At 43.9% G+C, this 25468-nt stretch overlaps 1 protein-coding gene across 2 annotated transcripts in view; it reads right to left on the bottom strand.

Annotated features, from left to right (window-relative positions):
• CDH4 (cadherin 4) overlaps positions 1–25468 on the bottom strand; it is a 1112351-nt gene that overhangs the window by 9156 nt on the left and 1077727 nt on the right. Inside the window, exons 11-15 of one of the 2 annotated variants that reach the window (XM_087720535.1) lie at positions 25153–25295; positions 20813–21091; positions 18770–19003; positions 2446–2585; positions 934–1098 (exon numbers count right to left, since the gene is read on the bottom strand). In XM_087720535.1, coding sequence (XP_087576661.1) covers positions 934–1098; positions 2446–2585; positions 18770–19003; positions 20813–21091; positions 25153–25295 — 961 coding nt within the window. The remainder of the gene's footprint in view (positions 1–933; positions 1099–2445; positions 2586–18769; positions 19004–20812; positions 21092–25152; positions 25296–25468) is intronic. The other variant, XM_087720536.1, reaches the window with a different exon arrangement.

Raw genomic sequence — 25468 nt, 5'->3', positions numbered from 1 at the left:
TTACCCACCTCGGAAGGATGGAAGGCTGAGTCAACCTTGAGCCGGTGAGATTTGAACCGCCGAACTGCCGAACTAGCAGTCAGCTGAAGTGGCCTGCAGTACTGCACTCTACCCACTGTGCCACCTCGGCTGGTGGTGACCAGTGGTGACTACCTTCACCACTGGTTCACTGCTTCATGGAAGCAGCCAGGCTGTCCCTTGAATGGCCGCTACGCATTCATTGCTTTTATAGTTTCAATTTGCCGCTGTTAAACGTCGGTTCCGTTGCTTCTTTATGCTTGATTTGCCTTGGGCAATCTGTTGGAAGGGCAGGCTATAATGCTCCGTGAATACAATAGCCAATAAAGAAAGCCAAGGATGATGCTTGGGCGGCAGAGACTAAGCAGATGAGATTGTTAATGCTGTCGATGGCTTGAATTAAAAGCATCTTCAGGGATGTCCAGATGTTGAATATGAGCAGCAAGGATGGAGCGGGGCTACTGGTAAATTATCTTACTAACACTGCTTTATACAAACTCCCTGACAAGTTCTTCAGGGCCCTAGTTTAGCCCTGGGATTTTTTCCCATCCAAATCCTAAGCAGATCTTCTTAGCTTGTTTGAAAACAGCCAGGATTAGTTAGAGGCCACCATCTGGAATGGCTACCCTGCCAACTAGACACTAGATGATAATAAATGTACCCTTTAACTTGTCTCCGGAACGAAACCATGCTGATATGCTTGGAAGGTGTGGTTTCTCTCAAAACCACTCTTCAGCGGTTCCCTTCTCGCACGTGTTCCAAGACATCCATCCATCCATTGATCCGTCCACTCACCCACCCACCCATCGATCCATCCATCCTCGTTTGTATTCTGTGCATGTTAATTGCTGTCACTAGCTCTTGGTGACCAATTAACCCTACAGCAGCAGTCTACAGAAATCTGCGGGAACGTACCTCATTAATAAAGTCCCCGATGTCTCCAGGGTGGGGGATGACAGGCCGTACAGGATATTGTGGCTCAGCACCGACAGGCCTCTCATCGACTCTTCTGACTCCATTCGCCTTGTTTAAAACATGATCCATATTCTCTGGCTGCTGAAGCTGGCTTAAATCATAATCCTATCACGCATAGAGAAGGAAAAGAGTGAAGCTGCGGCAGATTTTTCACTGAAGATTATCCAGTATCTTTGTGGCATGGGGGGGGGGGGGAAGCTGAGTAACACGATTAAGTTTAAGGGAAATCAAAACAGAGCCTTTAACTCTATGGCATTTATATTGCTACTTAATTAAACATATATCATATGCGATTGATCTTTGGCTGGTCGGTGCGGAAGAGATTTTACAAGGCAGAAAGATGCACACATGCACTCTTGTCTAATTCAGTTCACATTCTGGACGCATTTCAATGTGGGTTTGGAGCATTACTGATGCTCTATTCAATAACCATCTTATGGCCTCTGCCACTGAATGATCTTTCCACAATCTAATTTGTAATTGATTTGGAAGAGAGAGAGAGAGAGAGAAAGATACCGATTTAAGCAAAGCAAATCCAAACTTCAAACAAATTATGGATTGGCACGTCAGCTAGTGGTAGATCACAACAGAAGCACAGAAGCCAAGATGTCATCAATAGCAATAGCAGTTAGACTTCTATACCGCTTCATAGGGCTTTCAGCCCTCTCTAAGCGGTTTACAGAGTCAGCATATCGCCCCCACAGTCTGGGCATCCTCATTTCACCCACCTCGGAAGGATGGAAGGCTGAGTCAACCTTGAGCCGGTGAGATTAGAACCGCTGAACTGCAGATAACAGTCAGCTGAAATGGCCTGCAGTACTGCACCCTAACCACTGCGCCACCTCGGCTCTAATCAATGACATTATAGTTTCCCAAAGTCCATATTAAGAGATCTTTGTGCGTTGTATAAACTTTCTAGATTATATGGAGCTATAAATTTAAGTGTTCCCCCTTAGTGTGCCTCCAGAAGTTGTGAATTCTCCAACACTGGAAGTTTTTAAGAAGAGATTGGACAACCATTGCTCTGAAATGGTCCAAGGTTTCCTGCCTGAGCAGGGGGTTGGGCTAGAAGACCTCCAAGGTCCCTTCCAACTATTCTATTCTGTTCTGTTCTGTTCTGTTCTGTTCTGTTCTGTGCTATGCTATGCTATGCTATGCTAAACTATTTCTATTCTATTCCACTCCACTCCATTCTACTCTACTCCACTCCATTCTACTCTACTCCTGGTGATAGATGAATATAGAACTGTGTGTTTATAGCACTCACTTTTCAGATATATTTTAGCTGCAACTCTTAAAATTCCCATCAATTTCTCAACAATTTAATAGAAATTTTAGAGTTGTGCTGTATCCAGTTCAAGTGTCATAACTGCGGCTCAGATATGCCATCTCAAATCTTATGCATTGTTTTGAACGGTAACTGATTTCTCACAAAGTTGGAGTTATCCTTACCTGATCTTCTTCTCCACCACCTTCTTCATCATATTTAAGGATGTTGTCCCGGACGTCATCTTCAGGATCAATGAGTAGCTGCTTAGTGTGGCGCTCCTTCTCTCTCCGTTTCATCCATACCACAAAAAGCAGAACCATGGCTAGAAGAAAATCAATTGAAATATAGCAACTGCAGCTGAATACCACAATCTCCTATTCCTTAAGGACAATCAATCGTAGCCAAGAAAAATACAGTCAATATTACCCCATCTTTTCTTCATGAGCAGGGGTTTATATTTTGTATTTTTCCCAGATCTGCAAACCTGACCACAAATAGGAGAAATAAATGGAAGTTAACCATCAGATTGCAGGAACACGAGCAACCAGTTAGATGAGGAGACCCAAAGTCATTGGTAGCCTCACATTGCAATGAACGAGGACATGCATTCTATTTCACAGCTACTATGATTGTTGCCTGAGCAGGGACAAAAATAGCCAGAGAAATGATTGAAGCCTGGGAAACAGACTCCTTGTCAGTCAATAAGAGTGCTGATTTACCACCAGGTTACTAGGTATCATATTTTTCGGAGTATAAGATGCACCGGAGTATAAGATGCACCAATATTTTGAAGAGGCAAATTAAAAAAAAGTTTTTGCAAAAAAACTTTCAAAACTTTTTTTTAAAAAGGCCATGAATAGCCTTTAGGAAGTTTATAGAGTGCTTCTGGGGGCTGGGGCAAAATTGAGCAAAAAGCAGTTGGTTTTTTCGCTCATTTCTGCCCTCCCCAGCCCCCAGGAGCACTCTGGAAGCCTCATAAAGGCTATGCACTGCCTTTTTGGTGAAGGGGGTGGGGTTTCGGGAGGCAACAAATGCTATATTCAGTGTATAAGACGCACCAAGATTTTCAGCCTCTTTTTTGAGGGAAAAAGGTACATCTTATACTCCGAAAAAAACGGTACTTAGGAGCCGAGGGCACACTGGCACAAGGAAACAACAACTACCAATTTAATAGCCAGCCACCAACACCCTAATTAACAACTAAAAACTGCACACAACCAGGAACCATATAAATACAACATGTAGAACAGCTTAATGCATATATTCTGGAGAGAAACAGAAATTTCCTGACGAGGAGCTCCAGCATAAGCCCCAAAGCTTGGAAGAATAAAGTTTTGGCCCTGGTGACCAACTCAGATTGGATCCTGTGACATTATCCTGGGTATCCATGAGTATTTTACCTTCCTTCGCTAGAGAAATATGCTACCTGTTTTGTTGTTAGTGTTAATTTTAGACTCGAGCAAGGCCTTGAGAACATTAGAAATCACTTCAGCCTTTGAATCTTCCCTATTGCCAAGGTACTAGCTTCAACTAAATGCAATGAGAATGAATTATATGATGAAATGTAATTTGAAACTGGAATGAGCATGATTTACGACAGGTAACAAGTGATTATTCAAAGATCTGATGGACTTATCAGGCAGGTACTTAAGATTTGAGGTTCTAAAAGTTGGGCCACCCTCACAGTCATGTGATTGCCTTTTGGGCACATGGGAGCCAGACCAGTCATTTATGGCTGTTTACAGCGCCCTGCTGCCTGGTGGTTTTGTTTTAAGACTGTTTTGCTGAAAAACCAAGGTTTTCTTTCATTGGTTTTGGCAAAACCGTACCTGTGGCAAACCACCGGTTCACTTTATGACTGCGGCATTCACTTAATAACTTGGATTTCACTTAAGAACTATGATGATTCTGCCAGAAAAAAGGTTGTAAAATTGGGTCTTTTTTTTTACAACCATCACGATTTCATTATGATCCTGACTCAAGGATTACCTGCACTTTTTTATTATCAGAGAAGCATCAATGGCAATAAATACGGGAAAGAACCCTAGATTTTAGATCAGGGGTCTCCAAACATGGCAACTTTAAGACTTATGGACTTCAACTCTCAAAATTCCCCAGTCAGACATGCTGGCTGGAGAATGCTGGGAGTTGAAGTCCACAAGTCTTAAAGTTGGCTGGCTGGGGAATGCTGGGAATTGAAGTCCACAAGTCTTAAAGTTGGCTGGCTGGAGAATGCTGGGAGTTGAAGTCCACAAGTCTTAAAGTTGGCTGGCTGGGGAATGCTGGGAGTTGAAGTCCACAAGTCTTAAAGTTGGCTGGCTGGGGAATGCTGGGAGTTGAAGTCCACAAGTCTTAAAGTTGGCTGGCTGGGGAATGCTGGGAATTGAAGTCCACAAGTCTTAAAGTTGCCAACTTTGGAGATCCTTGTGTTAGATGGTTCTGTATGCTTTGAGTAAACCTAGCAATAATCTACTTCTGCGTAGGCAGAAAGTGGAGCAGGTAGCAGGTCGCACTATCAAAAAAATAGCAGGTAGCACTGGTTTTTTGGAAGATACCGGGAATGCCAAAGGTACCAATGCTAGCTTACATTCTTGACAAGTACCCTAAAAAGGCAAAAAAGATTTTCTCAAGCTGAAATCATCTCAGTACGCAGATCATGTGCCTTTCTTCGCAAGAGTAGAGAAGTACTAGGTGGCAGGTTTTCACAGCTGCTCTTTGTCGATGAAATGACTTTCACTGACACTTTTTACAATGCCAGCAATTCTGAATGTACTACCGCAATGAATATGTGGTGATGAAAAGTCTACACATTTATATATAGCCTCACAGGCATTATCAGGAAGTCAATGCATCCACCTGGAAGCGGTTTTCCTGTCGTTTTTTTCCCCCCAGATATTTTTTTTTTAAAAATGTCCCAATCTAGGTGCTACATTTGGGGTGTCCTGGTCCTCTCTTACCCAAAAACTAACCAGATCTCCCTGTAGGATTTTGTGAACATTCATTCTGAGCTGTCTGCTGGGAATGGCCCCTTGTTTTATCCTAATAAACACTAGTAAATGTAATAAATGGAATAAATACTACACAATTGGTAAACTCTATCTATCTGTCTGTCTGTCAGTGGGCCAGCCAGCCAGCCAGCCAGCCAGCCAGCCAGCATAATTCTGGAACACCTCAAGCAATTTCAACCAAACTTGGTACCCAGATGACTTATTCTCTGGAAAAAAATACTGTGGAGGTAAGACACCCCTAACATTCCTTGGTGTGTGTGTGTGTGTGTGTTTGTGTGTGTGTGTGTGTGTGTGTTTGTGTGTGTGTGTTCCAGCATAATTCCAGAATGTCTGGGCCGCTGAAATGAAAAGGACTGAATTATACCTATAGTGTCAAGTCCCAATATTTTTGATAGTAATAGTGTGCATTTTGGATTTAAGTTCTGTTAAGATACAGCCTGTTGTGCCTCAAAATGGCTTCTACTGAACAGCACAGTGGAGTTGCCATGGTAATGGCAACTTCACAGTACTCCATAAGGGGGCTCCCTCTAATACAGGATTGGGATAAATACATACCTGGGCTATGCCGGGTTATCAGCTAGTTATTATATAACATATAACATACAAAGACAATTATTTTCTGAGGTTCAAAAATATAATGAGTGGAGTTGTGATTACATTAATTGTTTAATTTTATTTAGCACAGGTTTTCTTCATACTAGAATGTCTGCAAATGATTGGTTGGAACTAGGCTAAAAACCAGGAGACTGTAAGTTCTAGTCCCACTTTAGGCATGAAAGCTGGCTGGGTGACATGGGGCCAATCATCAGGAGATGATGAATTCTAGTCTCAACTGAGCTATGAAAGCCAGCTGAGTGATTTTGTCACTAGGAGTCTGTGAGTTCTAATCCCACCTTAAAGCCAATTGGGTGAGTTTGGGCCAATCACCAGGGGTCTGTGGGTTTTAATCCTACCTTAGGCATGAAAGTCTGCTTTGGGCGAGCCACTGTCTATCAGCCTAACCCACCTCATGGGGTGGTTGTTGTGGGGAAAATAGGAGTATTAGATCTATTCGCTTCCTTGTGTAATTTATAAAAATAATAAAGGCAAAATAATTCATCTTAAATGAATCAATACATTAAAATAATGCCTGACAAAGTGGCATCCAGATTCAGCACTTTGATAGATCGGTATGACAAAAACTGGACAACCCTAAAACTTTTCATCCAGTCTATATCCTTCCTCCCTCCCTCCCTCCCTCCCTCCCTCCCTCCCTCCCTCCTTCTGCAATAGAAGCTCGAATCAGGATTTCCATTAACCCCAAAGGAGGACCTATTTTCCACCCCAGCTTAATTACCCTGAGAAGGAATCTACTTTGGTGATGACAAAGTGCCCCTTATGATCTGGAATACTCAAAATTTTGCAGTGACAACCTCCTGAATAATTGTGATGCATTGTGATATTGCAATTTTAAGAGGGGTAATGGTTCAGCAGTTAAAGACACCGAGCTTGTCAGCTGGAAAGCTGACAGCTTGGGCTTGAAACCCGAATACTGTGGAATGGAATGAGCTCCCATTCCTTGCTCCAGCCCCTGCCCACCTAGCAGTTCAAAAGCATGCAAATGTGAGCAAATATCCTGTTTCCCCCCAAAATAAGACCTCCTTGGATAATAAGCCCAATCGGGCTTTTGAGTGCATGTGCTAAAATGAGCACTCCCCCCGAAAATAATCCCTCCCTCAAAATATTGCAACATAGCAGCAGCCATGAGGTGACTATGCTCGCTGCCTCCTGCACCTCAAAAATAATAAGACCTCCCCAAAAATAAGGCCAAATGCTTATTTGGGGGGTCAAAAGAAAATAGGACCCAAATTAAATCAGAGTCCAAGGCAAAATGATCTGCTGAAATTTCCAGAATTGGGATTTACACAGATGTGCTAAGATGTCTGATTTATTAAATTGGAACTTTAAGGATCATTTTACCTTGGACTCTGATTTAATTCTACATGATACTTGGAACGCTGACACTGTTTTAAACACAATAGGTACCATTTTGTGGGAAGGCAACAGCATTCCATGCCCCTTGGAGTATAGTCATGATGGCCACATGACCACGGAAATGTGGGAAACAGAGATGAGTACTGCCCCCTAGAGTCAGAAATGACTGGACATGAAAAAACTTTACCTTTCATCTTTTACTGCAATTTACCAAACTATTCTTCTCGGTGTTGAAAAATTGCAGGTTATGAAATGTGGGGGGAGTGAAGTTTTTCCAAGTCAGGGGTGAGGATTTATAGCAATAGCACTTAGATTATATAGCACTTTACAGCCCTAAACTGTTTACAGAGTCAGCCTCTTGCCCCCAACAATCTGGGTCCTCATTTTACCCACCTCGGAAGGATGGAAGGCTGAGTCAACCTTGAGCCTGATGAGATTTGAACTGCCAAATTGCAGGCAGCTGGCAGTCAGCAGAAGTAGCCTGCAGTACCGCACTCTGACCAGGGGTGGGATCCTACTGGCTTAACAACTGCCTCTTGCTTCACTGAGCTGCGCACATGTGCACAGTTTAGAGAAGACTTACCTTCCGGATTACTGCTTGGGAAGGAAAACAGCTGAGGCGCAGCAATCCACTCTGCTGCACGACTCAGCTGAGAAGATAAAGGTAAGTAAAGCGCAGAGGTGGGCAGACGGGTGGGCAGGCCCACTTGCTAGTGGGAGCGAACTGGTTCACTCCCAGCTGATCTTCGGAGCTACTAGTTTGCCCGAACCGTTCCGAACTGGTAAAATTCCACCCCTGACTCTAACCTCTATGCCACCATGGCCTTGTTATGACTTGTGGACTTCAACTCCCACTGGCTTGGGAATTCTGCGAGTTGAAGTCCACAAGCCATAAAGGAGCCATCATTCTGCACTCTGCTCTAAGTGAACCAAAATCTGAAGCCAGAGGGGTTAACTCTGGGGTGAAATCCAGCAGGTTCTGACAGGCTCTGGAGAACCAGTAGTGGAAATTTTGAGTAGTTTGGAGAATCGGCAAATGCCACCTCTGGCTGCCCCAGAGTTGGGTGGGAATAGAGCAGTGGTGGGATTCCAATAATTTAACAACCGGTTCTCTGCCCTAATGACCTGCTGGGTAGGCATGGCTCGATGGTCATGTGACTCGGTTGGCGTGGTCAACTCAACGTCACTCAGGTAAATGGGTGCTTCACCTTAGCTGTTACACTGTAATTTTCAGTGGTGTGGTTAACCGGAGAGGCAGTTTCTTTAAGCAGGGCAATAGAGATGAGGCTAGAAACAACACCAGAATGTTTCCTCCCTGCCTTCCTTACAGGAGTAGCCCTGTAAAGTGGAAAAAAAACAAAAGGAGATTTCTTCCGACAACCGGATTAGCCCTGTGTCAGCCTCTGCTTTGCTGTTGCTTTCGGCTGCCATGAAATGGGGAGGGAGGGCGTGGTATTTGGGAGGGGTTACTCATTGTGCTGGAGGAAGGTTCTGGAGCTCAGCTGCCTGTCGGACTACGCATGCGTAGGAGATTCCCGCCAGGACTAACGGCACCCACATTCCATCTTCGTGATGCCTTTTGAAGTTATCTCACACCTGACACTTGGGAGAATTATGATTGGACTGTAACTGTGATGCCAAGGGGTGGGGAATGGGTTATTCTATATATCAATCGCTTTCGCGCCTAAATAATCAGACTTCGCTTCGCTATGCCTTTAATCATTTATAATTAGTAAAAGTACATTTGATTTCTACTCATGGAGTCTCGTGGTATTCTTTCCTAATTATCTAATGGAGAGGTGCTGACACCCTGTAAAGTGGAAAAAAACAAAAGGAGATTTCTTCCGACAACCGGTTCTCCGAACTGCTTAGAAAGTTAACAACCGGTTCTCCCGAATAGGTGCGAACCGGCTGAATCCCACCACTGGAATAGAGATTTTGCAGTCTCCTTCCCCTGGAGTGGGGAGGGAATGGAGATTTTACAGTCTCCTTCCCCTGCCATGCCCACCAAGCCATGCTCACCAAACTACACCACGCCCACCAAGCCTCGCCCACAAAACCGGTAGTAAAAAAAACATTGAATTTCATCACTGGGTCCACTCCTTGCTCCCGATGGATTTCATCCCAAGTAAAGCAGCAGTAATTTTGGGACAAGAAAAGTAGTGTTCCTCTCAGTCCCAAGTGCCTACATGGAAAGGTATCAACACATTACAACCAGCTGAGGGGGCAGCTATTTCTACCGTGTCCGCCCCCCCCTCTCCCATTCTACCCTGCTCCCTTGTTAGAATAAATCCTTTCAAATCTGCAAGATGCTGCAGCTGCGCTAATTTCATTTTAATGAAGTGTGATTCTCTCCAAAGGGATGCAACGGAGACCGGATAAAACATTAGCTCCTCTAATCCAATTTGGACTTCGTCTCCTCCTTTTTACAAGCTTTCTGTCTTTTCCAAAATCACATTAACAAACCTTCCGAGATACTCATCTTTTTCGGTTGCTTGGCTTAGCATTGGACTTTTTTTTTTTTTTAACTGAAAGTGTCGGGGAAGGGGAAAAAAAAGGGGGCAAACATTGGAATATCCGATTAGTTTGGCAGGGTAAGACAATGTTTGCATGGCTTTTGCTATGTTTGAAGATTATGTCCAGGAAATTAAAGAGAAAACCTTTCCAGTGCAAGTTGTGCTTGTATTTTTCTTACATCTCAAATCCAGTCTGCTGGGTTACAGGGAGTCCTCGACTTACAACATTTAGTGGCCATTTGAAGTTACAATGGCACAGGAAAAAAAGGGACTTATGACTGTTTTTCACATTTACAACCATTGCAGCATTCCCACGTTCAGTATGAGCCACAGTGGCACAGTGGTTAGAGTGCAGCACCGCAAGCTACTTCTGCTGCCTGCCGGCTGCCTGCAATTTGGCAATTCGAATCTCGCCAGGCTCAAGGTTGACTCATCCTTCCATCCTTCCGAGGTGGGTCAAATGAGGACCCGGATTGTTGGGGGCAAAAGGCTGACTCTGTAAAACCACTTAGAGAGGGCTGTTAAGCACTGTAAAGCAGTATATAAGTCTAAGTGCTATTGCTAAGTGCTATTTGAGAGGCTGCCACAAAGAAGAGGGGGGGGGGTGTCAACTTATTTTCCAAAGCACCAAAGGGCAGGACAAGGAACAATGGATGGAAACTAATCAAGGAGAGACACTTGGAATTAAGGAGAAACTTCCTAACAGTGAGGATAATCAACCAGTGGAGCAGTTTGCCTTCAGAAATCATAGATGCTTCATCAGCACCTGGAGACTAAAACGCATGAAGAATGGTTGCAGGAACTGGGTATGTCTAGTTTAATGAAAAGAAGGACTAGGGGAGACATGATAGCAGTCTTCCAATATCTCAGGGGTTGCCACAAAGAAGAGGGAGTCAAACTATTCTCCAAGGCACCTGAGGGTAGGACAAGAAGCAATGGGTGGAAACTAATCAAGGAGAGAAGCAACTTAGAACTGAGGAGAAATTTCCTGACAGTTAGAACAATTAATCAGTGGAACAGAAGTTGCCTCCAGAAGTTGTGAATGCCCCAACACTGGAAATCTTTAAGAAGATGTTGGATAACCATTTGTTTGAAATGGTATAGGGTTTCCTTCCTAGGCAGGGGGTTGGACTAGAAGACCTCCAAGGTCCCTTCCAACTCTGCTATTGTATTGTATCACTAGAGCTTTTCAAGAAGAGACTGGACAGTCACTTGTCTCAAATGGTACAGGATCTGCTGCTTGAGCAGGGGGCTGGACTAGAAGACTTCTAAGGTCCCTTCCAGCTCTATTCTGATTCTAAATTATGTTAATCTTTTCCAGAGGCTGAATTTCAAACTGACAGGATTTCTGTCATCACGCTTAAAGCAGCAATTTTGGGCTGAATTGTTGTTGTAAGTTGAGGGCTACCTATATATAAGCATAGATGCTATTGCTATGCTATTTTGAACTGAGATCCCGCCCATCCGAAGAGATTCTGGATGAGGGTCTCTGTAAATCTTTGTTCAAAGATCGATACAGAATCCTTGGAAAAAGGATCTCCCCCCCCCACCACAAGCATTGGGACAGGTTTAGATGACAATATATTTTAACATGGATTGGCACCAGTTTTTCATTTAGTGCTCCATGTTTTAATAATTTTTTGTGTTGTGTTTTATAATTTTTAAAAATGATTTTCTATGTCTTTTAATTTTCTTATTTGGAGCTGGCCCAGAGTTGGTTGAAAGAGAGGTGGCTACATAAATGTTTTAAATCAATTAAATGAATAAAATTAATTACAGGTAATCTTGCAACAGTTCATTTAGTGACGCTTCAAAGTTACGACATCACCAAAAAGTGACCGTTTTTCACAGTTACAACCGTTTTAGCATCTCTCATGATTTACTTGACAACTGACTCACATTTATGACCGTTGCAGTGTTCAAGAGTCGTGTCATCGCCTTTTGTGACCTTCTGACGAGCAAAGTCAATGGGGAAACCAGATTCACTTAACAACGGTGTTACTAATTGAACAACTACAGTGGTTCACTGAACAAATGGGGCAAGAAAAATGGGGCAAAGCTCACTTAGTAAGTTTCTCCCTTAGCAATTGTGGTTAGCTAAGTTGGGATCAATTGTGGTCGTAAGTTGAGGACTACTTGTATAGTAGTTGCAGATTGATGCTTTAGCTGCTGAGAAAGGGCTATTGGAAGTGTTGCTTCAAAGGCATCAATTCTTCAGCAGCTCACAACCTAATGATCTCAAGTCATGCCAACAGAGTTAGCGACATGAATGTTGCAAGATCCAATCTGGTTCCAGCACGAGTCCAAAAGCTTGGAAGCCTAGATCTCTGATCTTGATGACCGACCAAGATTGGATCCTGCAGAGTTAGTGACTGTGTGTGGGCGCGCTTGCCTAAGCCATCATATGGAATCATGAAAACCTTACGAAATAGTCGGGGAAGACAAGACAATTGGAACAATTAATCATTGGAATGGCTTGCCTGTAGAATAGATTGGATGACCTTTTGTCTGAAATAGTATAGGATCTCCTGCTTCAGGAGGGGGTTGGACTAGAAGACCTCCAAGGTCCCTTCCAACACGATTATTCCGTTACTGCTGACTCCTGATCGAGAGTTTGAAAAACAAGACATTTCTCTAATCGTAAGTGGAAGGTCTCTCCTCCTCTCTCTATCACGGCACATCAGGTGTACAGGGAAGACTCAGTTGCAAAATATGCAAATTTGAAATTCCGGGAAAGGACAGCCCAGTGCTTACTTCTAATTGGGGGTGCTACCCTAATTACTACCACCCCTTAAATGCTGTGAAATCCACCTTGCTGACACTCCAAACAGGAATTTCAGCACAACTTCCACACTGCCGGGGAAGTGAAACTTTTCTGTAATTGCTTTTTGGTCACAGCAAAAGTGGTAATTCTGCACCCCCCCACACACACTTTCTGTTGCCAAGCACAACAATGGAAAGAGACAGTCTCTTGCCCAACTCCCCAACAGGCTCACTCTCAAAGAATCTGTGCAAATGAAGAAAAATGGCAGGACAAATTCTACCCCAACTATTTCCCCCTTTGTTTCTGCAATTCCACCCCACAAAAACCCACTGAGGGGAAGCAGTGGTGGGATGCAACCGGTTTAACAACTGATTCGGTGAGCGCGTGCCCATTTTAAGCTTAAAAACTTGCCTTCTATGTCAGCGCCGGTGAGTAAAACAGCTGACACACAGCAATCCGCTGTGCCATGCGAATCAGCTGAGCTAAAAAATAGGGAAATATAGGACACAAAAGGGCAGGGCCAACTGTTCAGAAGTTGGTTCCTACTGGTTTAGACTGGTTTGGCTGAGTAGGCAGTAACTCAGCTGGCCACGCCCCTGAACCAGTTCTATTGGCGGCACCATAGATGCTGCCATCTTGTTTTTTTTGCTTCTGCGCATGCACTGAAGGATTTTTTTTTACTACTGTGCATGCGTGTGTAGTGTGCATCAAGTATGTGCACCAGTGGTGGGTTCCGGAACCCATTCCAACTGGTACGGGTTGGGCGCGCGCAGAGGGCGCATACATCTTAGCACTGCCGCGAGCCTCTGTCACGCTCCAGCTGCTCAGCGGAGCATTGCACAGGCGCTGTACGTGCCATGCGCATGTGCAGAAATGCCGAAGACTTAAAAGACCGGTAAGGAGTTCGGGCGGGCGGGTGGGTCCTCTGGAGCATCGTACCGGAACGGTATCCGGTGCTCCAGGCAGGCTCCGGTACGTCCATACCGGGGTGTACCCCCTGCAATGCACCACTGGTGTGCAATGTGAAGCATGTCCCTGAGCGAACTGGCAGTAACAGAAGCCAGAACCCACTCCTGCAACTGTTCACTGGCAGTACCGGTTGGTTAGAATCGGTGCGAACCGGTAGAATACTGCCACTGATGGGAAGCCACAAAGCTCAAACAGGAGAAGCAGCTAATTACGGCTTCTGTATGTCACTTCCCTCTTCTTTTTAGTCTAGCCGTGTAAATTGATTTGAAGATTGATTTGCATTTGCTTAAAGCCTGCCACATTTTTTTTGTTAAATAAAAAAAAAACCAGAGATAAATAAAAGAGCACCAATCTATGAAGACAAATGCCAATCTGCCTCTTAACAACTTATCACAACTAGTGAAATATTTGTCTTTTCTTTGGAAGCAAGTTCTCTCTCTCTCTTTTAAGGCAGGGGTGTTTTTTTGTCTGCTCACCCTTTGTAGAAAAATTGTCCTATTAACACCTTTACAGGTCTCTTGAAAAAAGGGCTTTCAGAGTGTCAATAGCAGATGCAGTCCAATCCCTTTTATCTGCTCTTAAGAAAAGAGAGCCCCGTTGTTGCTTTAAGGCCTGTTTTCCTTTCTGAAGCCAATTTTTGTGAAATCGATTGCCTTCTCCCCATTATTATATTTTTCTTTAGTGTACTGCTTTAAGAAAAAGCTCTTGGCTTTCTTTCCAGAGGAGATTGCAAGCCAGGGTTGCAGGAGACACGGATCCATGAGCAGCAACACCCTATAGATGGAGACCAATGACCAGTGGTGGGTTTCTGCCGGTTCGCACCGGCTCGGGAGAACTGGATGGTGAAATTTACCGATCCGGGGAGAGGAGGTTCAACCGGTGGACCCGGAAGTAACTTCCGGAATGCCTGCCCCGCCCTGTTGCTCGCTTGCTCACCCCCGCCCGTCTGGAAGCAGCTCCATCGCTCGCTCCCCCCGCCCGTCCGCACTATCCTAGCCCAATTCGGTGTCAAGTCCCATACCTGGGAGTGGAGGTGGCGAACGGAGAAGCATGGAGAGGTCCAGCGGCACAATCCACTGGACAGCAGTGGCAAGCTCAGGAGTTTTCTACTGGATTCCCCTCTGTCCTGCCTTCTCCGATCTCCCAAAGTTCTTTCCCCAGCGTGTGATAGCTTTCTACTGGATTCCCCTCTGTCCTGCCTTCTCCGATCTCCCTAATTTAGGCCCTTAATCCTCCAGTTGTCTATTTTTGGAAGGTTTTCCCCTCTCTTCCCCCCCTCCCCTTCATAGGAATCCCAAAATTTTTTGCCACATGGCTTGGGGGTGGTGGTTATGTGACTGTGTGTGCAAGAGTGATGTCAAGTTGTCCATACCTGCCTGGTCACATGACTGCCAAGCCATGCCCACAAAATAGGCCACACCCACAGAATAGGTTCTAAAAAACATTGAAACCCACCACTGCCAATGACATCACTGGATGGCTGTTCTCCTTATACTCTGCAGCCCTTTGAAATTGGGAACTGAACAAATATGCAATTGTTGGGTATGAATTGAGAAAAATCTCTGAATTATCCAGACTTTTCCAATCAAATTGGAAGAGCTTGTTTAAACTGTGAAGTTAAATGTCTCTGAATCACATCCTTCCTTCCTTCCTTCCTTCCTTCCTTCCTTCCTTCCTTCCTTCCTTCCTTTCCTTTCCTTTCTTTCTTTCTTCTCCCTCCCTCCCTCTTTCTTTCTTTTTTCTTTTTTCTTTCTTTCCTCTCTTTCTTTCTCCTTCCTTCTTTCTTTCCTCTTTTCCTTTCCTTTCCTTTCTTTCTTTTTTTTTTTTTCAAATAAGGCAACTAAATGTAATACACCTTCTGCCTCCTATTTTCCCCACAACAACAACTGATCAATAGGGCTCTAAAACTAGAACCAACATGCTAAGATTCAAACTGGCTTCCCATTTTATGACGGAATCCGCAGAGAATGCTCGATCATAACCATTTGTTTAGTGATTTGTCTGAAGTTACAAGGGCACTGTAGAATGTGACTTTTTAACAAACCATTTTTAACAAACCGCTTGAGGTAGTGAACAAGGACCCTGGACTAGAAAGCAGGAAAGTGTGAGTCCTTGTCCTGCCTTAGGCATAAAGCAAGCTGGCTGTCAGATTAACAAAGTTGGAAGGGACCTTATAGGTCATCTAGTCCAACCCCCACTTCAAGCAGTAGGCCTTACACCATTTCTGACAAATGGCAGTCCAATCTCTTCTTGAAAGTGACAAGTGACTTTCTGTCATTGGGCCAGCCACTTTATCTCAGCCCTAGGAAGGGAGCAGTGGCAAACCACTTCTGGAAAACAGCACCAAGAAAACTGCAGGGACTAATCCACAGAGTTTCCAAGAGTCACGATGAATTCAAAGGCATGCATGCACACACACAAACCACATTAATTATATCTCCCACTCGCCCATTTTTCTCTGCCCAGTAAAAATAATTGATAGAACAAGCCCCCTAATTAAATAAATACATGGAAGAAAGATTTCTATTTACCATTCCATTTTCACCCATATAAAATCAGGGTGATTGCCGAGTATTAAAAAAAAAGCCAATTAGAGCAATGAATTTTTAAAAAACACACATTTGTAATAAAAATCCATAATTCAGAGCAGGATAATGGATTTGAAGATGGGAAGAAGATTCTCCTAAATCAAATGCCTTTCATCCACATTTAATTTCAGTCAACAGAATATGCTCAAAGATTTAAATCATATTTTAGGCCTTGAGTTATGCGAAGGCGGCGGGGGGAGGGGGGCGGGGAAAGTAAAACTGGGTTTTATGCTTTATTGCCTTCTGTTTCTTCCAGTGTGAAATTTTACTACACAAACTACTAACAATTGGCATCAGGAAGCTTTATTATGATCAAGCAATTTTGAATGCCAATGTATATTTATTGCTCATTACCATCAGGTCACAATTAAATTAGCATGTGTATATTAAAGATTACCCAGGAAATAGGATGGCTTATTTTCCAAGTGTAGATAGAGAGGTTATTTGCACTTTTTTGAGGGTTTTTAAAGAATTGAATTGAATTGAACTTTATTTGGCCAAGTGGGATTACACCACCCAAAGAAGCAATGGGTGGAAACTAATCAAGGAGAGAAGCAACTTAGAACTGAGGAGAAATTTCCTGACAGTTAGAACAATTAATCAGTGGTACAGAAGTTGCCTCCAGAAGTTGTGAATGCCCCAAACACTGGAAGTCTTTAAGAAGATGTTGGATAGCCATTTGTCTGAAACCATATAGGGTTTCCTGCCTAGGCAGGGGGTTGGACTAGAAGACCTCCAAGGTCCCTTCCAACTCTGCTATTGTATTGTATTGTAATTTGTCTCCGATTCAGAAGCTCTCAGTGTACATGGAAAGCTGCAGAACCATCTTCATCAGTAGTGCAAATGGGTGTGGAGACTTCTTGGCTGCAGGATGCTTTCTCTCCATTTGCACAACTCAGGTGACTCTGAGGACACAGATAAATCTCCAAGTGGCCTCAACGACTTTCTAAAAGAATGCAAATGACCAGCGGTCTGCAAGGAGTATAAATCCTTCCCTCCCCCACCATCCAGTCAGATCTGAAGAAGCTTCTTGGATGAGAAGCGAAGCATCTTCAAATAAAAACAAGATAGTCCAGTTGCCTCTTGAAAAAAAACACCTTCGGGACAACTAGAGTATGACCTGGATGACTGAGAATCTCCATAGACATCAAGGAGAGAAGCATGCCAATAACTTAGTGGGAAAGAGGAGGAAAATAACAAAAAGCGATATTTTAGATGATTTCAACTCTGCGGCTTATCAACATATAGATCAGTCTTTAAAAGGATCGAGGGGAGTGACAGTTATTTAGTTATGAAACACATATTTCATATTTTCTCCCGGGGATCTCACTGGCATTTTGTTCTCACGACGCCAAAGTCAAGCAGGTTCCACGAATGAAGGAGGAATTGGACTGGGTTTCCCCAGATATGGTCCAAAATGTTATTTAATAGCATTTTAGATTCATCATAGATGTCTTGCATTCAGATATTGAGAATACTAGGTAACTGCTGAGCTGTTTAGCATCATCTTGACACAATCAGGGAATCTGAGGCATTTGAAGGCTTCTTCTCCTCTGTTTCCTAGTTTATATGTTTTGGTTTGATTTTTTAAAAAATTTAGCTCTCAATATTTTACTTCTATAAGTGCGATGAAATGTGGATGTAGATTTTCACAAATGCTGACTTAAAAACCAATTTTTAAACCACTGGGGAGCAGCTGTACTTTCATGACTATGTAACTGATACGCTTTTATTGGAATTTTATTGAATGACTGAACTTTGACGGTCTGGTTTAGTGATTAAGACACCAGACTAGAAACTCGGAAACTGTGAATTCTAGTTCCATTTTAGGCATGAAAGCCAGCTGGGTGACTTTGGGCCAATCACCATAGACTATGAGTTCTAGTCCCACCTTAGGCATGAAAGCCAGCTGGGTGACTTTGGGCCAATCACCAGAGACTATGAGTTCTAGTCCCACCTTAGGCATGAAAGCCAGCTGGGTGACTTTGGACCAATCATCAGAGACTATGAGTTCTAGTCCCACTTTAGGCATGAAAGCCAGCTGGGTGACTTTGGGCCAATCACCAGAGACTATGAGTTCTAGTCCCACTTTAAGCATGAAAGTCAGTTGAGTGATACTGGGCGAATCAGCAGAGACTATGAGTTCTAGTCCCACTTTAGGCATGAAAGCCAGCTGGGTGACTTTGGGCCATTCACCAGAGACTATGAGTTCTAGTCCCACTTTAAGCATGAAAGCCAGTTGAGTGATACTGGGCGAATCAGCAGAGACTACGAGTTCTAGACCCGCCTTTGGCATGAAAGCCAGCTGGGTGATACTGGGCCAATCAGCAGGAGACTGTGAATTCTAGTCCCACCTTAGGCATGAAAGCATATTGGATGACTTTGGGCCAATCACTAGGAGACTGTGAGTTCTAGTCCTACTTTAGGTATGAAAGTCACCTGAGTGACTTTGGGCCCCGTCACTCTGTCTCAGCACCAATCCACCTCACAAGGTTGTTGTGGGGAACATAGGAGGTGGAAAGAGTGTTATGTATGTTCATTGCCTTGAGTTACTTACGAAGCAATGCAGGCAGAATAAAAAAATTGAATTCAATGAATGAATGAGTGAATGAATAACAATGCCGTACGCATGTAGAAAGAACCTTAGTGTCACATCATATGCGTGCCTTGTCAGGTGCAATACTTACTTAGTAAAATGATGATACATATCAAGATGGCAATAATGGCTCCGGTGCCCAGCCCAGCTGCAGCGACAGCTCCTACAGTGGTACAATCTCCATTCTCATCACAGGGACACACCTTGACCTTAATGATGGACATGTTAAACAGAGGAGGGTTTCCGGAATCCGTTACAATGATTGGAACATCGTAGACACCGGCTTCCAAGTACATTATCCGCAAGCCAAGTTGAGCATAATCACCTGTGAGGAGCAAAATGGAGGAAGCCATGAAGAACAGGTTAGTGTGGGAAAATCTACCATATTTTTGGAGTATAAGATGCACCGGAGTATAAGACGCACCAAGATTTTGAAGAGCAAATTTAAAAAAAAGTTTTTGCACTCTGCAAACCTCCCAAAAATGGCCAGTTTTTCACAAAATGAGCAAAAAACAGCCCGTTTTCGCAAAAACACGCCGGGTTTTTTTTGTCAAAAAAGGGCATGCATAGACTTTAGGAGGCTTATAGAGTGTTCCTGGGCGCTGGGGGGAGAATTGCCTTTCCCAGTCCCCAGGAGCTCTCTGAAAGGCTCCTACAAACTCTGCACTGCCATTTTGGTAAAGGAGGTGGTGTTTCGTGAGGCAAAAAATGCTGTATTCAGTGTATAAGACGCAACCAGATTTTCAGCCTCTTTTTTGAGGGAAAAAGGTATGTCTTATACTCCGAAAAATACGGTACTTTTTTTCTAAATATCTACTGATCTGGAGAATCCACTCCTTATGAGTTACTCCCCCCCAATACAGGACAGTCCTCGACTTACAATCATTTGTTTAATGGCCGTTTGAAGTTACAATGGCTCTGAAAAAAGTAACTTATGTCCATTTTTCGCACTTAGGACCGTTGCAGCATCCCCATGGTCACGTGATCAAAATTCGGCTGCTTGGCAAATGGCATGTATTTATGACGTTTGCAGTGTCCCAGGTCACGTGATCACCTTTTGCGACCTTCCGACGAACAAAATCAGTGGGGAAGATTCACTTAACACAGATTCACTGTTGCTAGCTTAACAACTGCAGTGATTCAGGTAACCACTGTGGCAAGGGAGGCCGCAAAGTGGGGCACTTAACAACTGAGCCTTGCTTCATAACGGAATTTTTGAGCTCAGTTATGGTCGTAAGTCGAGGATTATCTCTATGCCCATGTGTCACCTAGGCTGAATTCTGGGCAGACTCTGATAAGCCATAAGGTAAAATTTCCCCTTGCACATATGTGCTAGTCGTTCCTCACTCTAGGGGGCAGTGCTCATCTCCGTTTCAAAGCTGAAGAGCCAGCGCTGTCTGAAGACATCTCCGTGGTCATGTGGCCAGCATGACTAAACGCCGAAGGCTCACGGAACACTGTTACCTTCCCACCAAAGGTGGTTCCTATTTTTCTATTTGCGTTTTTAACGTGCTTTCAAACTGCTAGGTTGGCAGAAGCTGGGCCGAGTAACAGGAGCTCACTCCGTTATGCGGCGCTAGGGATTCAAACTGCTGAACTGATGACCTTTCTGATCGACAAGGTCAGTGTCTTAGCCCCTGAGCCACCACATCCCCGATAAGCCATAAAGAGGCTAATTGTGATCATTTCAACAGCTCCTTTCCCCCTATACCTTCTTCCCCCAAATGGTCACCTTCCTATTTGCCAAGCACGGAAGCTGCCTCTATGGTAAATTAGAAAAGGAGGTGACTTTTAAGCAATTATGGGCAGAGGTTGATCATTGATCCTGATTGTGGCTTGTGACAATAAAAATGGAACATAAGGAAGACTGATAATAGCTTTTCCTCCTGGGCAATTACAGATGATTTATCCCAACTTTCTGGTGATAACCCTCTGTAATTACAAGCTGCATTGAAGGCAGGGAAGCCAAGAACCAACAATTCAGCTTAAGGCCCAATCGGGGCAATTTCTCACGAACTCTCCTGCTTAGAAATGTCATTCTGAACATGGCTCCCTTTTTAAAAATAAAATAAAATAAACAATAATAATTAACACCGAAGACGGCACAAAATGTTTTTAAAGTCTGAAGGCCCACCGTGCCAAGCTACGAACAGTGCCAGGTGATGCCCGCTCGGTTTACCATTTAGACGCGTAATGGTCCAGTTCTTCCTAATGGCAGATGGCACGCTCGGCAGCTCAAAGACGAAGGGGCCGACATTTGGATCGATGTCAGCATCCGCGGCTGTGATGTTGATGACATTCAGATTGGGCCTCTCACATATCTGGGCCTCCTTTGGCTGAAGATCGGGGGCATTATCGTTGATGTCAATTAGATAGATCTGGAGTGTGCCGGTGCCGCTGGCTGGAGGGATACCTAGAGAGGGAGAAAGGACCACGTGAAAGAGCAGCACAAAGAGTGGGCTGGCGGAGAGCTTGCTCATGGCGTTCCATCTTGTGAAGCCACTTGGGGAAAGGACAGAAAAGGCCAACCACAACAATTATGGGGTTGAGATACCACCTCAGTGGTGGCTTCCGGATCCCGTTGCAACCAGGACAGCCACGCAATGACAAAAAAGTAAGCCATCACTGCTAACCAAAGCTCAATCGCTCTCTCTCAGCCCTAAGAAGGGGGCAATAGCAAATACCACCTTTGGTTGGCCACGCCCTCCTGGCCCCGTCATTCCCTGTTGTGTATGCCTTTGGTTTTTAGCTCAGCTGATTGGCATAGCAGAGCAGATTGCCACGCCTGAGCTAAAAAACATCTCGGCTCACCAGCGCTGATACCGACGACGGTCTTTGAGTGCTGTGCACACGCACAAAGCACTCTCTCCTACAACCGGTAGGAAAAGATTGGGAATCCCACAGCTGGAGTAATAGCGATGACTGAAATCATCTCACGATATATCGATTCATATTTCGAAACCTTCTTCCAGGGATCTTTCAAAGTTTGTCACTAAAATAAGGTTTGGCTCTAACTCAAGTTGCCCAATCAAGTTCTTCGTAACTTTTACGCAGGTTTTAAAACCCACCAAAATTTCGATACAATTCTTGGCACACACTGACATACATATGCATATGTACAGTTTCAGTCCTTTCCCTCTAGTTAGGAGAAAGAGAGACCACATCGTCATTTTCCTTTCTTTATGATATTTTCACTCTTTCTTAAAGCAGCTCGATTTTAGAACTCATGTTGTGTGAACCGTTTCTTCAAGCGTGGAAAGAAAATAGCTTCTCGAATCTTGATGGTTTCTTTGTCAAAGTCTTTTTTTTTTTAAAAAAAAAAACCTTCCGACTTATGTCTCCTGTTTGTTTTGGCTGACTAAGAATCTCTGAATCCCCCCAGGAACCTTGGTCTGTCCATTTCTTGCGGCTATTATATTAGGCCTCATAGGTTTGTATCAGCTTGCTAGCTGTTGAAGTTTTCTCCAGCCTTCCTGCCTCAATCACTCTTTGGATTTGCTGCAAAATCCCACGGTTTTAATTGCATTTGCCCGAAGTTATCTATAAGGGGGATGTTTAGGTGAATGCTTGTCTTTCACAAATGTCGAACGGAAATGAAAAATGTTAATATGAGTCCTCTATAGAGTTATGCTTAGCCCAGTAATGCTTAATGTTAGGAATATAATCTAATGGTTGGGTTGGCAATATATAAATCATGTAACAATGCTATACCTATTTCTTTAAATCATACTGTAAAATGTGATTGGTTGCAGTTTTCCTCAATGGGCCATAAGGGGGAGCCAGAATGACTGTTAGCTCTCTGTTAGATGCTGGGCTGATCTGATCTGAGTGTTTTGCACTGCACCCAGAGTCTCTTATAGTCACAAACAGAACTTTCTACTCTTGAAACGACCAAAGGAATAAATTGTTTCCTGCAAAAGCCCACTCCTCATTCGTTCCTCTTTTGTTTCCTGTGGGAGGGGACAATCATGTCCAAAGTGTGGCTTTACTCCTGAGTCAACCCTGCTTTCTTAGTTCTTCTTGTCTTCTGGCAGCTCTGTGCATGCGCACACTGGGAACAGGCTCCAGCTGTTCCTCTGCCTCACTGCTGTCTAGCTACCTCTCTGCCTCTGACACACAGCCCTCATCTGACCTTTCTTCAGCCCCCAGGACTGGCCCATGTTCCTCCCCAACATCCTCACTGTCCAACTCTGTTGCCAGCTGCGCTGGCCGCTGCCGGGCCACAACAAATATATCCTGGGAAGGAAATATAGCAGCTATTTGAAGAAACCAAGTTTTGAAAGCAGATTGACTCTCTTTATTCGGATGCCTGTCCAACTTATTTCCCTGTAGCCTGCAGAGTGGGGGTGAGGGAACACAACAGTGTCTTCAACACATTCAATGATTTAAAGGACACAGTAGGGCAGTGTCAATATCTGATCTGCTTGTCAGTAAAGATGCCACTGGTGATTTTTAGCCCTGCCACGAAATTGAGTGAACTGTGTAGATTGTGACAAGGTTGCTTCAGGTCGCTCGAAAAAGGTATAGCATCTCACTTTGATGTTTCTAATCTATACAGTGACAGTTTACGTGTCATTCTTTCTCTTTTAACCTTAGATTGTTTTTGACCTCAAGATGGAGCCTCTCCCCTTTCTGTCCTCAGCTGTGTCTCTTACTTGGTAATACAGGTAGTCCTCGACGTACGACCACAATTGAGGCAAAATTTCTGTTGTTAAGTGAGACCTTTGTTAAGTCAGTTTTTGCTCCATTTTATGACCTTTCTTGCCACCATTGTGTCAGAGTATTCATGAACTGGAATAGGACATAGCAACAGGTCAGCCAATGGGAACTATTTGGTGACTGAGAGCCATGCTAGACGGCTGGGAGTCTGGGCGTTGCTTAAGTTTAGTGTAACTGCCCTGTAAAGAGGAGATTATCTTTGTCTGAATTAAGCTCTGCAAGGAAACTCAAACTAGTCGGTCTGCAACTCTGAACAAAAAACTATTATCTGCTGTCCTCTGCTGCTTGTGTTTACTTGTAATTCTCTACCACGTTGGAAGAATCTGCTGTTGGTATTGTAAATTTACTTATGTATTATATTTTATATAAAGAGAAGTTGATAAATCCTGCTGAATCAGTCATCTGTGTGTGCGTTCTGGATTTGATTTCTGCAACAAACTTTGACACGTTGTTAAGTGAATCCCAGCAGTGCATAAATTAGTAGCCTGGTTGTTAAGTGAATCTGGCTTCTCCATTGACTTCCCTTGTCAAAAGGTGGCAAAAGGGGATCAATCACATGACCTTGGGACACAGCAACGGTCATAAGTATGAACCAGGAGCCAAGCATCTGAATTTTGATCACATGATCATGGGGATGCCTCAGAGGTCATAACTGTGAAGAACGTTCGTAAGTCATTTTTTCAGCGCCGTTGTAACTTTGAATGGTCATTTAAATGAATTGATGTAAGTCGAGGACTACCTGTATAAGATTAGAAACACACAGGAAGTCCATCCTTTCTCCTGCCTTTTCTGTCTGCTTCTCCACTCATCCCAAGATGCCTGCAGCAGCCCCACAATGAGATATAGGCGGCAAATAAATTTAAATAAATAAGCAACAATTAACAACTTAATAGTCAGCCATCAACACTCAGGTAGGAACCATGTAAATACAACATGCATAGAACAGGGCGGGGTGGGCAGGAAATAGAGACAGAGAGACAGAGAGAAAGAGAGAGGGAGGGAGGGGGAGGGAGAGAGGGAGGTGAAAGAGAGAGAGGGGGGGATGGAGGGAGGGGGAGAGAGGGAGGGAGGGAGAGAGAGAGAGAGAGAGAGTGAAGGGGAGAGAGGGAGGGAGGGAGAGAGCAAGAGAGGGTGAGAGGGCGAGAGAGAGAGTGTTTCCCGATGATGGGCTCCACCATGAGCCCAAAAGCTTGGGAGAATAAAACTTTGGTCCTGGTGACCAACTCAGATTGGATGCTTAGCAAATGTTTCAGAGATTCTCAGTCATCCAGGTGATGGTTGCCTTTTCAAAAGACACCTGGATGTCATTTTTTTCTTGAAGACGTTTTGCTTCTCAGCCAAGAAGCTTCTTCACTTGACTGAAGGGAAGACAGAACTCAAGAAGCTTCTTGGAGGAGAAGCAAAACGTCTTCCAGGAAAAACAAAGCCCAGTTTCCTTTTGAAAAAGCACCACTGGGACATCCTTAACAAACAGAATCGAACACACACATATGGCAAAACCTTCTGATTTCATACATTCCCTTTTCTGTTCACCTTAAGTTTTCTTTTCCATTGTAACCTGTGAATATCTCACACATTTCATTTCTTTTGGCAGCATGCTATCTCAACTTCATGGAGATCTTTCGCCTCCCCGCCCTCAAAGAACTAGGAAAACGTGGGAACATCTAAATTATACTGACAACTCTGTCAGGGCATTATTTCTATGAATGCGTCACATTATTATTGAAGCATGAAGAGCGGAGTGCGGGAGCCTACCGTTGTCAGTTGCCAGGAACGTGGCTTCGTAGACATTGTTCTTAACGTAGGCTGACTCGCGATCAAGGACAGCGGCAGTGATGATCTGACCGTTTGTGGCATTAATATTCAGCCAGTTGGCGGGATCCGACAACTTGGAATATCTGCAGAAGCAGAGACAAACACCTAGGAGTCCTTTCAAGTGAGAAGTCCCTAATGCAAATTGAAAATAACCTTACATTAAGGCAGCGGTCACCAACTGGTGGTCCGCAGGACAATTTTGTTGGTCCGCAGAAAAATTATTTTACATTGCACTAAATCAAGGGTGCTCAAACTA

The sequence above is a fragment of the Thamnophis sirtalis genome, unplaced genomic scaffold, assembly GCF_051295495.1.
Source record: "Thamnophis sirtalis isolate CommonGarterSnake01/CBP01778 unplaced genomic scaffold, rThaSir2_p1.2 scaffold_7, whole genome shotgun sequence".
Classification (NCBI taxonomy): Eukaryota; Metazoa; Chordata; class Lepidosauria; order Squamata; family Natricidae; genus Thamnophis; species Thamnophis sirtalis.
This window is presented reverse-complemented; position numbering and strand designations above follow the sequence as displayed.